Consider the following 13759-nt stretch of genomic DNA (forward strand, 5'->3'; position numbering starts at 1 on the left):
TTAATGTCAATTCAAGTTGTTAGCCCTCTATTTTTGAGGAGTGCACTAGTTTTTATTTACTCAGTGTGTTTCATGAGGGTTTCAATGCGGTCTTGTAGACTTTAAAGAACATGTGACAACTTTGTTTTTAGTATATATAGATGTTCTGACTGTGTGACGCTGTTTCCGTTTCTGAGGACGTTGGTAGTGTTACTGACGAAAAGCCTGTGTGTTGTGCTTAAATGAAATATACGTAATTGGATTTTTATCGATTTGAGTGTTTTATTTTTCATCTACAGAATGGTCTGTTGGGTTTTGGAGCGTATCCACCTTTTCGTTTTTTCTATTTTTAAAAATGTAGCACTGATTTTAAATTCTACATTCTGTAAACTAGCAAAACATCATTTAGTATTTATGAATGCTTTTCTGCCTCTGTCTGTATCAAGATATTATTTATGCATTGCAGCACTTTATTACCAAAATTCAAAGGTCTTAACAATGTTTGCTAAACAAAACAATGACACAAAAAAAAAAATTCAACTGCAAGATCTTTAACAGTAAACCCTTTATTCTGTGAATTAACTTGACTGTCATTTCTGGAATACCCTACACAACATGTGCTTCCAGAATGGTAAATGCGTACTGCTACTTTTTTTTTTTTTTATTGGCCAGTCTCAGCATGTCTTAACTTATCTGAGAAAAAAATAATGTTTCTGAAAATGTGGTAACTTGACTCCCTGCACTTCAGCTGCGACACCTAAACTGGAATTTGCGACACCTAAACTGGAATGTACTTTATCTTTAACCCATAAATCAGTGTGTTCCTGTCGTAACCAGTTCTTCAACTTCTGTACATTTGCACAATCTACTATGCACAAATTCTTACAAGTGTCATCTGTGTGCATTGCTGTATGTTGTGCAGTATTTTTATTTTTCCATAAAATCTTGTTACTGAAGTCTAAAACAGCATGCAACTCTGCAGACATGTCCATATCTAGTGTGAAGGCTGCCAGCCTAGCTAGACAGAATTTTGTAGATAACTCTATGTCATTGTAAATATTAATATAATCCACAGGCTAGTTTTTACAAATATAAGAAAACTAAGAAAACTGTGTTATATGCTGAACTTTAAAGATGTAACCACATTGCATCCTGCTGGAAGAAAGCTGTTAAGTAAAGAATTACCACTGTGTTTGATCTTAAGCTCGGAGACAAGATGTCTGGACCAGCAAATTCGTTCTATTGTTTTAAGGAAGAGATAATTGCTAGATTTTACATATAAAAGTGTCTTTTATTGCTATGGCTTTCTGGCCAGGTACAGCTTACAAAGAAATGTAAATTTTGTGTTTCTGTTAGCCTGGGAACTAAAGGAGAAGTGATAAAAATGATGTAATGTGAAATGACACAGCAGTACTGGGTGTAAGACTTTCTCAGAGAGAAAGACTGAGCATTTTGAATTTTGTCTGAAGCTGAAAACAACTCACCAGCACTTTGCCTTGTAAGTAAAGTTATTTAGGACATAGTTTCTCTTACAGTTAGATAAGAGTTTAGCCATATTAGTCTAGCTGTTTTCTATATTTATGTCAGACTATCCTACAATATTGTTTTAAAGTTCCTGTAATTTCTGAACTCTTGATTAGCACTGTGTTGAACTGATGAGATTTGTCTTGTGTTCTTATTTATTATTAAATATTTTTAAACCTTTCAACTGTGGCTGTTTTGTGTAGAGATAATTTAAGCTCTTAGAGTACATTGCATGCATTTGGTGATACTGTCCAAGCCATTCCAACAGTCGTGCTGTTCGGCACACTTACTATATGGATAGCAGTAATATTACACAGTGAAATTGGTCAACCTTTGGGAAGGGCCTTATGGTAGCTGATAACAGTGGTTGGTGGTAGTTGGTAATACCTTATAGTCTGGGCAGAAAGGGGGCATAGCTAGAGAAACTGTGCCACCCTTCCTCAGGAGTATCTGTGTGTGTGTGTATCTAAATCAAATCTTAAAGTGTGTGTGTGTGTGTGTGTGTGTGTGTGTGTGTGTGTGTGTGTGTGTGTGTGTGTGTGTGTGTGTCAGCTACTTGGGCAGGGAAACAAAGCACTGGTCGGACAGAGAGGGTGCTGGAGGTTTTAGCTTGACCACAAGGCTGAGATCTGGACCCTATAGCTGTGCCAGTGGGGAGTCTTATTGGGGATCTGGAGAGAAAGGGAGAAACCAGCCCCAGACTAACTGTGATCTCTGTGTGCTCTTAAGGGAAACTGTACTTTACTGTGTGTGTACTTGTTATCCCCAATATACATGCCCCTCACTGGTGTTAGTGGTGAGGATTGAGGCTCCTTGATTACTGGGCCAGTGCGTAGACTTCACACCTAGTACAGAACTATTCACTGCTTTAACCTCTGACCATTCAAATCTTGACATAGCTGCATTTGTGTCTTGCAGCAGAGGTCTATTTGTAGCTGAAACTGACATGTCTGTATTAATCAGTATATTATTCCAGAATTTCTTTTCTGTAAACAATGACATATTGTCATTTCTTTTAACCTTAAACAATGACAGATAAATGATCTGGTTTGGTGCTGAACTGCTGCACCCTTTATAGATAAGCTGAAAATCCTTTTTTACAGAACTAGCAACAACACTGACTTGAGCTATAGAATGTTTTTCTTCTTTATTTTGCCCTGAAGTATGTACATTATTTATGATGGTGTTTACTTTATCAAACTGATTAAAATATGCACTCTGATTCCTATTATACACCCTCAATGCAATATTTACACTGGCTTCTGAAAACATTAGAATTTAATACATTCTGAACATCTGTATTTGAAATAAAATGAGTTTTAGACATTGCAAATGTTTGCTTTGTGTTTGGTATGGAAATCTGCATGTTACATACACTGACTGTTTAAATCTGTGTCAGCAATACTGCGACTTAACTCTGTATCATGAATTACATGTGCTGTAGCATTTATAGCAATTTCTGAAGACTAAACAGGAATTTGCGTTATTTAAGTTGGAAGGCATACTGTTAAAAGCCGACTCATTCTGAGAATCTGTTGCAGTCTGCTTCTGAGATTCAACCCTTTTGCATCTAGAAAGATTTAACATTCCTGGGCTAGTAATGTTGAAATGTAAATGAACATTTCTGGAATATAATTTTTTAGACTGCTTTACCCAATGTTTAACTTTAAATCACACATTTACTGGTGTCTTTACTGTAGAAGTACTGTTTGACATACTTATACCATTTCCATTTACTGATGTATTTAAACTTTTGTGAGATTTACTGTCTTTCCTGAGCTAGAAAATGCATAATAAAAATTAATGCTCACATAAGGAAAGTTGAAGTTGTTTTAAGAAAGTGGCCTGGTATCTTGCAGCTTTAAACGTTTTCTACTTCTTGGCTGTGTGATGTCACACTGCAAACATGAAAGTCTGTTGTCTACTTTGGAGATTAAGTTTTTTGCTACACTACTATTAACTGAATAATGTCTTTTACAGTGGTATCTTGGAGAGTCTGAAGTTCTTTGAGACTTTACCATATATTTTCTGAAGTAATATACACTGTTGTTCTGCTGAAGATCTTTAAGACTTTATGTAAAATTTCTGGAGTAATGTTTTATATGAACACTGCTGCTTTGGTGAAGTTCTTTGAGACTGTACTACAAACTTTCTGAAATAGTGTTCTGAATGAACACTGCTGCTTTGTAGGATACACGTAGTCTGACTGCTGATGTTTAACATAGTTAAGTCACACTATTGCTAATACAGACGTAAATGCAGTCAGTGTAAGCAACATGCAGATTTCCATACCAAAGGGCAAAGCAAATAATTGCAACTTCTTAAGTTCATGTGGGGTTTTGGGACTTACTTTAAATATTGTCCCCCACCCCCAATCGATAGTGGCTCACCATTATAAGAATTGATATGACTGTAGGATACTAGTATGAGCTGGATATAACTGGAAGGAGAGTGGAATAAATATCTTTATCTGTTAATTATCCAAAACTGTGCTGAACAGGTGCCAGTCTCTCTTTTATGTGCCAAGTCTTGTACCTTTCACAATAAAATCCGCAAACACTGTAGTTTGGTTAAGAATACTTTATTATGTGCAGGGGAGTAGATGTCAAAAATATCCGAATATTGTCTCCAATAATGGTGCAGATAAACTGAAGTAGCCTGTAGCACACATATTCATCATATTCCTTTCCTCCTGAATAGTATTAATTAATATTCTGGAATGCTGGATATCTGACCTGACTTCTGCGCTCATATTCGAGTGTATGCACTGAAATGACTTTCTGCATATCAGTCCAAACGAACTTAACTGTGCCTGAAGTATCTCCTAATATCAAAACCTTGTAAATTTCTACACTCTTCTTTAGTCTTTGTTCTCAAACCTTGTAAGATCTGTTTGTTCCAAAGTAATGCACACTCTGTTCTTATCAGTATTCTTGACTGAAGGTTATTTGCACTGATTGAAAGTGTATTCACTGAAACTGTACGTAAACTGTGAAGGCCTGCTTTAATATGGCTATACTTCTAGATTTATGCAAAGAGAACACTGTACTGTTGTACATTTAAATGATACTTTATCTTATATATATATATATATATATATATATATATATATATATATATGAGAGACACACACACACATCTGTGTGTGGGGACAGAAAGAGAGAGACACATGCACAACCCTGCATGTGGGGGAAGACAGAGACATACACACACACACACACACACACACACACACACACACACACACACACACACACACACACACAGTATCTACATCTGTTTATCTACATTGAGAGGGCTGACATAGGAAGAGTAAGATACTCGCATACACACACACAAATTTCAGTACAGTCCTAGTATGGACAAGCTGGCATTGTGTAGCTCTACAGGCATGGTATTAAGATGAGAAATGGTTGTAGAGGTCTGCCACTTCCTGTTACATAAATGTGGGTGGTATAATTATGCTCACCCCATTTATATTCCATTGTTCTTTAACTTTTTAACCTATAGCTTTTAATCCACATACTGGAATTAAGCAGCAAACAAACAAAAACTGAAATGATGTTACCTTTACTGTTCCCTTCAAAATTATTGCACATTGCTATCAGAGTATAGACCACGCAAAAGGGATAGGGAAATCCTAAAGGAAATACCTGCACTGGTCAAGTTTTTAACTGAATGTAGGACAGAAGATGTTAAAAAATGTTAACTAGTAGGACATATAAAATATTGCACACTAGCTATAGGAATCAATCAGAAGAGGAAAGAAAGATTGTGAATTATGTATTTAATCTCTCTTCCCAAATAAACAATGGGAGGACAAACTGTATGGCTCCAAATATGCAAAAAAGTCTAGATGATTTATGATTTTTGCCTGGAAGTATATCTGCATATATACTTTTAAACCCCAAGCAGACTCCAAAGAATTTTTCCTAAGATAAACACAAATGTCGACAGTATGATGGTGAAAAAGAGGTAACAGGGAACATATGTTTTGGGAATGCAATAAGTTGGCAGACTTTAAAAATTCCCAACCAAGTACTCTGTCAGGGATATTGAGTGAACAAATGAGTGTAATTAAAGAAATATTTTTTGAGCTAGGATTTACGATCTGAATTGTCAAGACATAGTAAGGCCTTAAGTTTAATTCTGGTGGCTGCCAAATAGCGTTAACACCTATAAGCATAAGCATAATACTGTTTTTAACACTATGTTAAAATCCATAAAAACTTACCATTGTCATGCCAAGGTTTTCTTTCATTGATGGATAAATGTCCTGCTTTTATTTGAAGCTGCAATGCTTCAAACTCCTTTGCAGTGTCTTCCCCTCGGTTATAGATGATATCCAGAAGTTTTCTCACTCTATTTCTTGGTCCAGGATCATACTTTGCATTCTCATAGTCATCTTTATTAATTACATCTTTCATTAAGCACTGGTCCAGAATGCTGTCTATGTGATCTGCTAGTTCATCTACAAGCTCACATCTGTTTTTTATTAGGGACTTCACAGCAGACATCCTTTAAAGAAAAGACAGCTTCTTAGTGCACAGCCAGAGTTTAAAATTACCCAACACATTGAGTAAAAGATGAAATAAAAGTCAACATTCAGCAATGAAAAATATATGCTGCCTAAATCAAATTGTGTATATACATATTACATATATACATGGATCTCTAGATATCTACATCTGCCCACCACATAAAGACCACCTGGACTATCCAGTTTGCCTAAACACAGAATTGGAAGGCCAGTATAATCTGTACTTTCAACTTTGCCGACAATCTAGTCATCCCCCACCTCAGACCACCATATCCATAGCATCCTATCTTACAAATCTTCACTTTTTAATTGCAGGGGAGGCTCTCCATAATCCATCTTCCTAATTGAATAATTTATCCTTTGCTTACCTAAGTCAAACAAATGGTTTTTCATGAATCATCTTTGGACAAATCAATGCCTTTATAAGGCAAAATAACCAAATGGCTCTAGACTTAGGCAGAACCAGCCAGAGGGTAGGGAATAAGGGGGTGGCAATTAAAGAATGTTTTCCATTGCACTGCAGGGTCTAGGGTAATTTATTTTCTTTATGTGCTCAACTTATCTACAGTACATGGAGTATGTAAGCAGGCAAATGTGCTTGTTCGTATTCCTTTGGATACTTACAATGCATTATTTTTTATGTACTGTATGTAAATAGATCGCCACTTGTAATATATACTACCCTTGAACAAGGGTCGATCCCATCTGTGTTTCCCTCAGTATTCCCCAACCGTGACATGTCAGCAGGTTTGCAAATGTCTAGCCCTCTCACAAGGACTGAACACAAGCTCCCAGATCATTAGTTTAACCTAGGTCACCAGCAAAGTGGCTTGCATCTAATACAGTGGTCTAGCTCTCCCACAAAGTAGTAATCCTGCTCAAAATGTACTCTGAGGAAGACCACTTCCTATACAGTAAACTCTCAGTTAACCGGAACTCAAGCAACCAGAAAAAAAATCAAAGAAATAAAGTACAGTATGAACAATTCAGTTTTTCATGTGTTGCACTTTATTTTCACCCCACAGAAACTACCTTGCGTTCAAAGAGTTTTAAAAAAGAAGATACAAATAAATTCCCTCTCCCCAACCTAAGAACAAGGCAAACCACTAAAATGTCAACACTCGCTCCATACCCACTCAGTCACTTTGCATCAGATTGCACATTCTCTTTCCAATCTCTCACACATACTCTTCATCTTTCATACATCTCTCCGATCTCTTGTACACTTTCACTTCTGCTTTCATGCATGCATTCACTCACTCTCTGATCTCTCTCACACACTACAGCTTTCATACATTTCTCTGATCTCTCACACACAGTTGTTTTTGCTTTCACTCACTCTCTCTCTCTGATCTCCCACACAAACTCTTCAGATTTCATGCATCTCTCCAATCTCTCACCTACAGTTGCTTCTGCTTTCATACAAGCATTCACTCACTCACTCTCTCTATTCAACTCATTCAATTCCAATCCAGTCAGTGTGCCACTGAAAGCCATTCTGCATGGCATGCTTTCTAGCAGAAATATAAGTTTAAAATATTATTATTCCAGACAGGCTTTTAACTACTGTATTCCAATATTAAAATCAAATCAATACAATGTTTATGGTATGGTATAGTATAGGTATGGTATGGTATAGTATAGGGTACACTATTTGCCAAGTCTATTTTTAATAGCAACTCTCAAGAAACCAGAATCTACCAATCCCCCTGGGTGCCGGTTAACTGAGAGTTTAATGTGGTCTGAATTGAGGTAAAGCTCAAACATTTCTCAACTAGGCTGTTACACCCCATGTCACTCCCCATTAAACTGAGCTGCTGCATACTACTCTTCGAAACAGTGGCCACCTGTTCTTGTACAGTACTAGACTTGTCTCTGATAGATGCTCCAACAATGGATTTACGGCTGACATTTCACTTCTGTAACATGCATAATCTCCCTCTTTTCTGTTAACATACAACTGTCAGGCTAAGTTCAAATGAAGGGTGAGCCATGCAGTATCCAGGCCAGTTCTAAGCAACTAACATATGACCTTGAGTCCCTGAATTACTTGCTCTGGTTCTAACACAACAGGAACTGCAAAACTTGAACGCATGCTTCCTGTGAGTCATATTATATGATGCACATGATTATTTCAGTTTGTTTAGCAGTACTACCTTCTATAATTAGCAAGCCTTAGGGTGCTGCTTCAGTTATGAAACAACTCTTGATATTTCGTTTTAATGGAGACAGTTCCTTTTGATGTTTGCAGTTTAACATATACTTGATACCTAAGCTCTGAGCACTTAACACTTTAGCCTTAACTTTTTAACACTGATTATTAAACTAGCTGATGAACTTAACTCATTGGCAGTAGCAAAAGGCTCTTTTTGCATAACCTTTCTCCCTGCTGCGAGACACACCAGATGACCAGGAAAGTCTTACTGTATCCCAATCAAATAATCACGGTTCTGTCCTAATGTAACTTTGTATGCATGCTGAATGCAACTATACCAACTACACTGAAATAAGTCCTACTTGACCATCAGCAACCTAACATGCTTACTATTGCAACTGCAACCAGCACTCAAACTACATTTGCCCTGCTGTACTGCCTTATCTGCATCTACTGCTTATACTCAAGTTCTATTTGCTTCTCCAACTATGGCTGTCATTAGAACTTAAAAGGTATTAATATTAGCTTGTGATTACAATAATGATAGTAACTGCCCACCCTTCCATATTAACTATAGGGTAAAAATATATTTGATTTCATTATGATACACATCTATACTTTTTTACTTGTCTATTCCTGATACAATACCATCTTTCCTAGTCATTAGTTTCTCATCACTGAAGTGTGTCTATCTATCCTCCACACTGTGCTTTTACAATATCTCTCTGTACTGCTGTCTTACGGCTCTCTCTTAACTGCCCTGCTCCCACTTTTCACATTTATCCAGCATTCTCACACTGGCTCTGTCAGTACACAAGTCTCCAGTATAAGAGCCGTGTTGTAAGGCCCAACCTCCCATCAAGGCTCATGAAATACTTACACTATCTATGATGTCACTTCCCCCTTACTTTCACATTAAGGAACTTAAACCATTTTTCCTACTCAAATCCTGAATTAGCATGTAAACCCCATCTTTTTGTGTGTATCATGTCTATATATATATATATACATACTGTACCTCACACTTAGAAATACAGCATCCTCCCTTGATGCAAACTCCCTAATTCACTTGTCTCCTCTTCTCAAAACTTTTGCTGATTAGCTTCTTCCCCCATCTTAATCTTGCCCCATTAGCTTGACAAGTCTGATTCGTAAGGCCATGGAGCGTATTATTATGGACCTCATAAACAAGGACATAGGCAATCTCCAAACACTGGACCCCACCCAGTTTGGATTCGTCAAGAGCAGATCTTGCCTGTTGAACCTGGATGACCTTTTTGAGATGGTCACCAAGGCACTGGAAGAGGAAAAGTCAGTACCCACAGCTTACCTTTACTTGGCCAAAGCCTTTGACACAATCCCCCAACTCTGGCATCATCGAAAAGCTAACAGAACTTGGTGTAAATCCCGATCTTATCAGGTGGGTGGTCAACTGGCTCACTTATAGGACCCACATGGTCAAAATAGGTGCCACTACCACCAATAGCAGACCTGTCGCTAGTGGTGTCCCCTAGGGATCTGTCCTAGGACCCCTATTGTTTGGCATCTACTTCTCAGAGGTCTAGGCAAAGACAAAAGACCTGTGGCTGACCAGTTTGACTAGTTTTGTGGACGACTGTTAGTTGGGTGCTGTCACTGACTCCCCAGATGATGTTAACATACTTCAAGAGGGTCTCACAGCAACAAATGACTGGTGCCAAAGACATGGCCTTAAGTTAAAGGCAAAAAAAATGTATCATCATACCATTTGGCAAAAACATGGCCCCTACTGATTATCACATTAGCTGCAACCCCCTAAGCACACAACCTGTGGTGAGAAACCTGGGTACACAAGTTGACAACAATCTCACATTTGACCATCATGTAAGCAGCAGTGGTCAGAATAGCCTTTTACTTGGTTCATCTCATAAGTAAAGGGATTGCATCCAGAAAAAGGAGGTTATTACCTCTCTGTACTCCTCCCTCATTAGGCCAATAATTGAGTACAATTCCCCGTTTGGTATGTACTCTACTGCACCAATTGGAAAGGCCACAGAAATACCTCACAAAGAGAATCCATGGCCTCCAACACCTGTCCTAAGTGGACAGGCTCAAATCACTATCACTCTACTCTGTATTGTATAGACTGCCCAGAGGTGACCTATGTCTTGCCTACAAGCCAATCTCAGACCCTGCTCTACTAGAGATGCTCATATCCGTAAGTCTAACTCCTCGCATAGTACCCGATCGAAAGGCTTAAATCTAATATTTGACATTAACAAACCTGGAGAGACAGGTTTGTCTAACAGAGGCTGCCCAGTCTCTGGAATAGACTCCCCATACAAGTCAGGCAAAGTACGTCGCTGACCCTCTTCAAGCGCAACCTTGATGAGTGGATGGGTAACCACAAATTTATCCCAGGGGTTCCACCTGTGTCCCTCAGTGACAGGGGCAACAGGTGCTAATTATGGTTTCTTTTTTGGGGATAAACTCTTGGCTAGGCTTATAAGGCCCCAGAGCCATTAGCCTAGTTATCTCCCATGACCCTATGATCCTATGATAACATTATTTGTTCTCTGTCTAACAAGCGCTTCCCCTATCAACTGCACCTCCCCAGTTCTTCAGTCAGCCCCTCCATCAGGTGTCAAATATTCATTCATACTTCTTCATTTGCAAGTGGGTGCTCAACACAGGCATTGGGGACAAGCATATTTAGGTAATCAGCATGTGATGTCATAACATGCATTGGTACCAAGCATGCATATCCTTGATGGGGAGACCTTTCAAGGAAGTTTATCAAACCCATGATTGAATACAAAGCCCCTTTTGGTATGTACAAATCAAGGTATATTGCTCAACAAGACTGGTCCCACAGATACTTTACCAAAAAAATCAAAGGCCTTAAATCCTTCAACAATCCTGACAGATTAGCACAACTCTCATTATAATCAGTAGCCTACAGGCTGCTCCAAGGTAACCCTCTCTCTTTGTAAAACCAGTCGCTCTACAAGCGCCCACATTAGGGACTTAAGTCTAAAATAAAATAAATAAATAAGACTTACAGGGGAGAGAGGTTCTTAACTTAATGTATTCCCTGCCTATGGAATAACTTACCACTACAGATAGAGCAAAGTACTGCTTTGACTTCTTTAAAGGTTAATCTTGATAAATCAGATGGGCAGAAAAAAGATTATACCAGGATTGTCATGTATAACCTTGCCTGACTTGGTAAGTATTAGATGCTCAAAAAGGAAGCACAAACTTTTAAGTGTGTCTACTTAAAGGTGAATATAGCCAGGCATGTTGTAGCGCTTGTGATCCCTTGCCTAGTATTGTTCCTGTGTTCATATGCAACAGTGACTGGCAGAAAAGATAATCTCAACTGTAGGAACCAAAGACCCTTTCAGAATACATACCTCTAATGCCTTAACCAAGCTAATCAGCTACAAATTATAACTGCTACTGCAGCTCAGACTTCTGCAACAAAGACATTTTTTCCTTGGCAAAAATGTCCTTTCATTCATATTTGAATTTTACACGGCTACTGTTACTAGAAATTCAAAACCTAACACATACAAACTACAAGTCGGACTTCATAAGCAGTACAATAAATCACAACCAAAGGATACGTATCAGAGCCCCTTACTAAAATATCATAAAAACATTCTAGTGCTTTGACTAAAGCCTTCATAGGATCTTTCCTCTTCAGTCATAAAATATGTAGTTGAAAAGTCCACTTCAGACAAGGTGCACTAAAATGAAGGGATCAATGAACCAAAGCAAAAATTTCAGCAGAATTATTTAAAAGAGAGGGCACTATGCTGTTAGAGATTTGAGCTCAACCTGTCTAATAATATAATCAAATGATGAGAAACAGATTCCAGTATCCTGATAAAGGGTGTGGGGGGGGACCAGTTATCTTAAAAGTGGGAAAAGACACTTCCAGCACTAGGTTATACAGGCCCATAGAAGTTTCAAGCCATTGTTGGAGGTGTGCTAGCAGTCAAATTAGCAAACTTCATATCAAAACTCATTCACTTTGAGCAAAGTGAATTTATAATGGTAGCTAGACCTTTGACAATATTATAAAACAAATAATAATCCTAGAGGAAGCAAGGATAAAGAAAAGCCCCTCTGCTGATTACAAGTCTGGATGCTGAAAAGGTACTTGAAAGTCTTTTGGGTGTGCTTGAGGAAACTTTTGAAAAAGTTTTAATTTCCAAACAAGTATATTGAAATGACTAATGTTATCCAAGGGTTCTAAGATATGAGGAATACTATCTTGAGGAGTTTCTCCCTTCATAGGAGTTCCAATCAACATCCTCTATGTCATCATTATCCTTTGCTTTATACTTAGAACTCATGGCCGTTCTAATAAAAACACTGGATTTAAAGGGATACAATTGTTTAGGAGGGCAAGAAACAACTGCCCTCTTCTCAAACAATTTCCTATTGCATGTGACAGAAACCGAATTCTCAGGTCTATTCCACTTTGTAGCTGAATTCCATGAATACATGGGATACAAGGTCATTAAACCAAAATCAAAGCCTTACTAATAAATTATGTCCCAACATACCCACTGTTCCTGATTTATCCTTTATATGGGGTTAAGTTAAAATAAAATATCTGTATATATGCCTTTCACACTTAAAAATGCAATTAGCTCAGCTAAGGCGGGGTGTAAAGAAGCTGTCTCAAAAATTCTGGAGAAACTTGTGAAGTGGAAAACAATGGAGATAAGTTTAGACCACAAGATACAAACAATAAAAATGCTTTTATAGTCTCATTAGTAATCTAGTAAGGCTAAGCTTTATTGGCCTCTCCAGATGAAAAAAAGCCTGAACTGACAATGAAAATAATTCTGGGATTTATTTTGGACAACAAGCTGGGTAGAATACCTTGGGAAAAGCTAAGAATGCCAAAATAACTTGATAGATTGATAGTCACAGCTTCAGTGAACGTACCAAATTAAGCGTGAAGAATATAATGCAGGCTGGAAGGAGATTCCACTAGAACAGAAAGGGGTGCCACGAAACTCAGGAAAACTGATATTATGGTCATATTGGGGCAGTACAAACATTGAGGATACCTTTCTAGATGGAGTGGTAAATATGCCTAAGAATGTTATAAAGGGGTGGGAAACTAATAATTGGTACTAGGAAGTTTTGCCTATAGACTTGGGATTGGCAAGATATGAAACACAAATAATACAGCAATAATATGATATAGTAGAAACAGTGATCTAGGGTTCTGAGAACAATTATGGAAAGGGGAAAAAAAAAACTTCCAGGGAGAAGACAAAGAGACAGTAACTTGCAAGAAGGAAAGAGGATAAGGATCCTTGGACAACAGACTAGATTTTCACATATAATTAGCAATAGAAGCCCAGCTAATATTGCTGATGCCCACAATCATTTTTCTAAGTGTGCATGAGGTGCAGAAATGTATGTGTAGACATTACTGAACAAAAATTTTAAACCTCTTGACTTATTTGCAAACCCTAGATATGCAATCATCTCTTCCCATGCTTCTCAGGATATCTCCTGGGCAAGCTTTATTTACCATTTTTGCTTGAACTCTT

The 13759-nt window shown here is 37.9% G+C and overlaps 1 protein-coding gene across 2 annotated transcripts in view; it reads right to left on the bottom strand.

Moving 5' to 3' along the window:
• Positions 1-13759, bottom strand: part of LOC122794012 (protein NLRC3-like) — a 470375-nt gene that overhangs the window by 253359 nt on the left and 203257 nt on the right. For both annotated transcript variants that reach the window (XM_044062116.1, XR_006363605.1), the window contains exon 3: positions 5738-6021. In XM_044062116.1, coding sequence (XP_043918051.1) covers positions 5738-6021 — 284 coding nt within the window. The remainder of the gene's footprint in view (positions 1-5737; positions 6022-13759) is intronic.

Source organism: Protopterus annectens, chromosome 2.part1 (assembly GCF_019279795.1).
Source record: "Protopterus annectens isolate FY-2018-M chromosome 2.part1, PAN1.0, whole genome shotgun sequence".
NCBI lineage: Eukaryota > Metazoa > Chordata > Ceratodontiformes > Protopteridae > Protopterus > Protopterus annectens.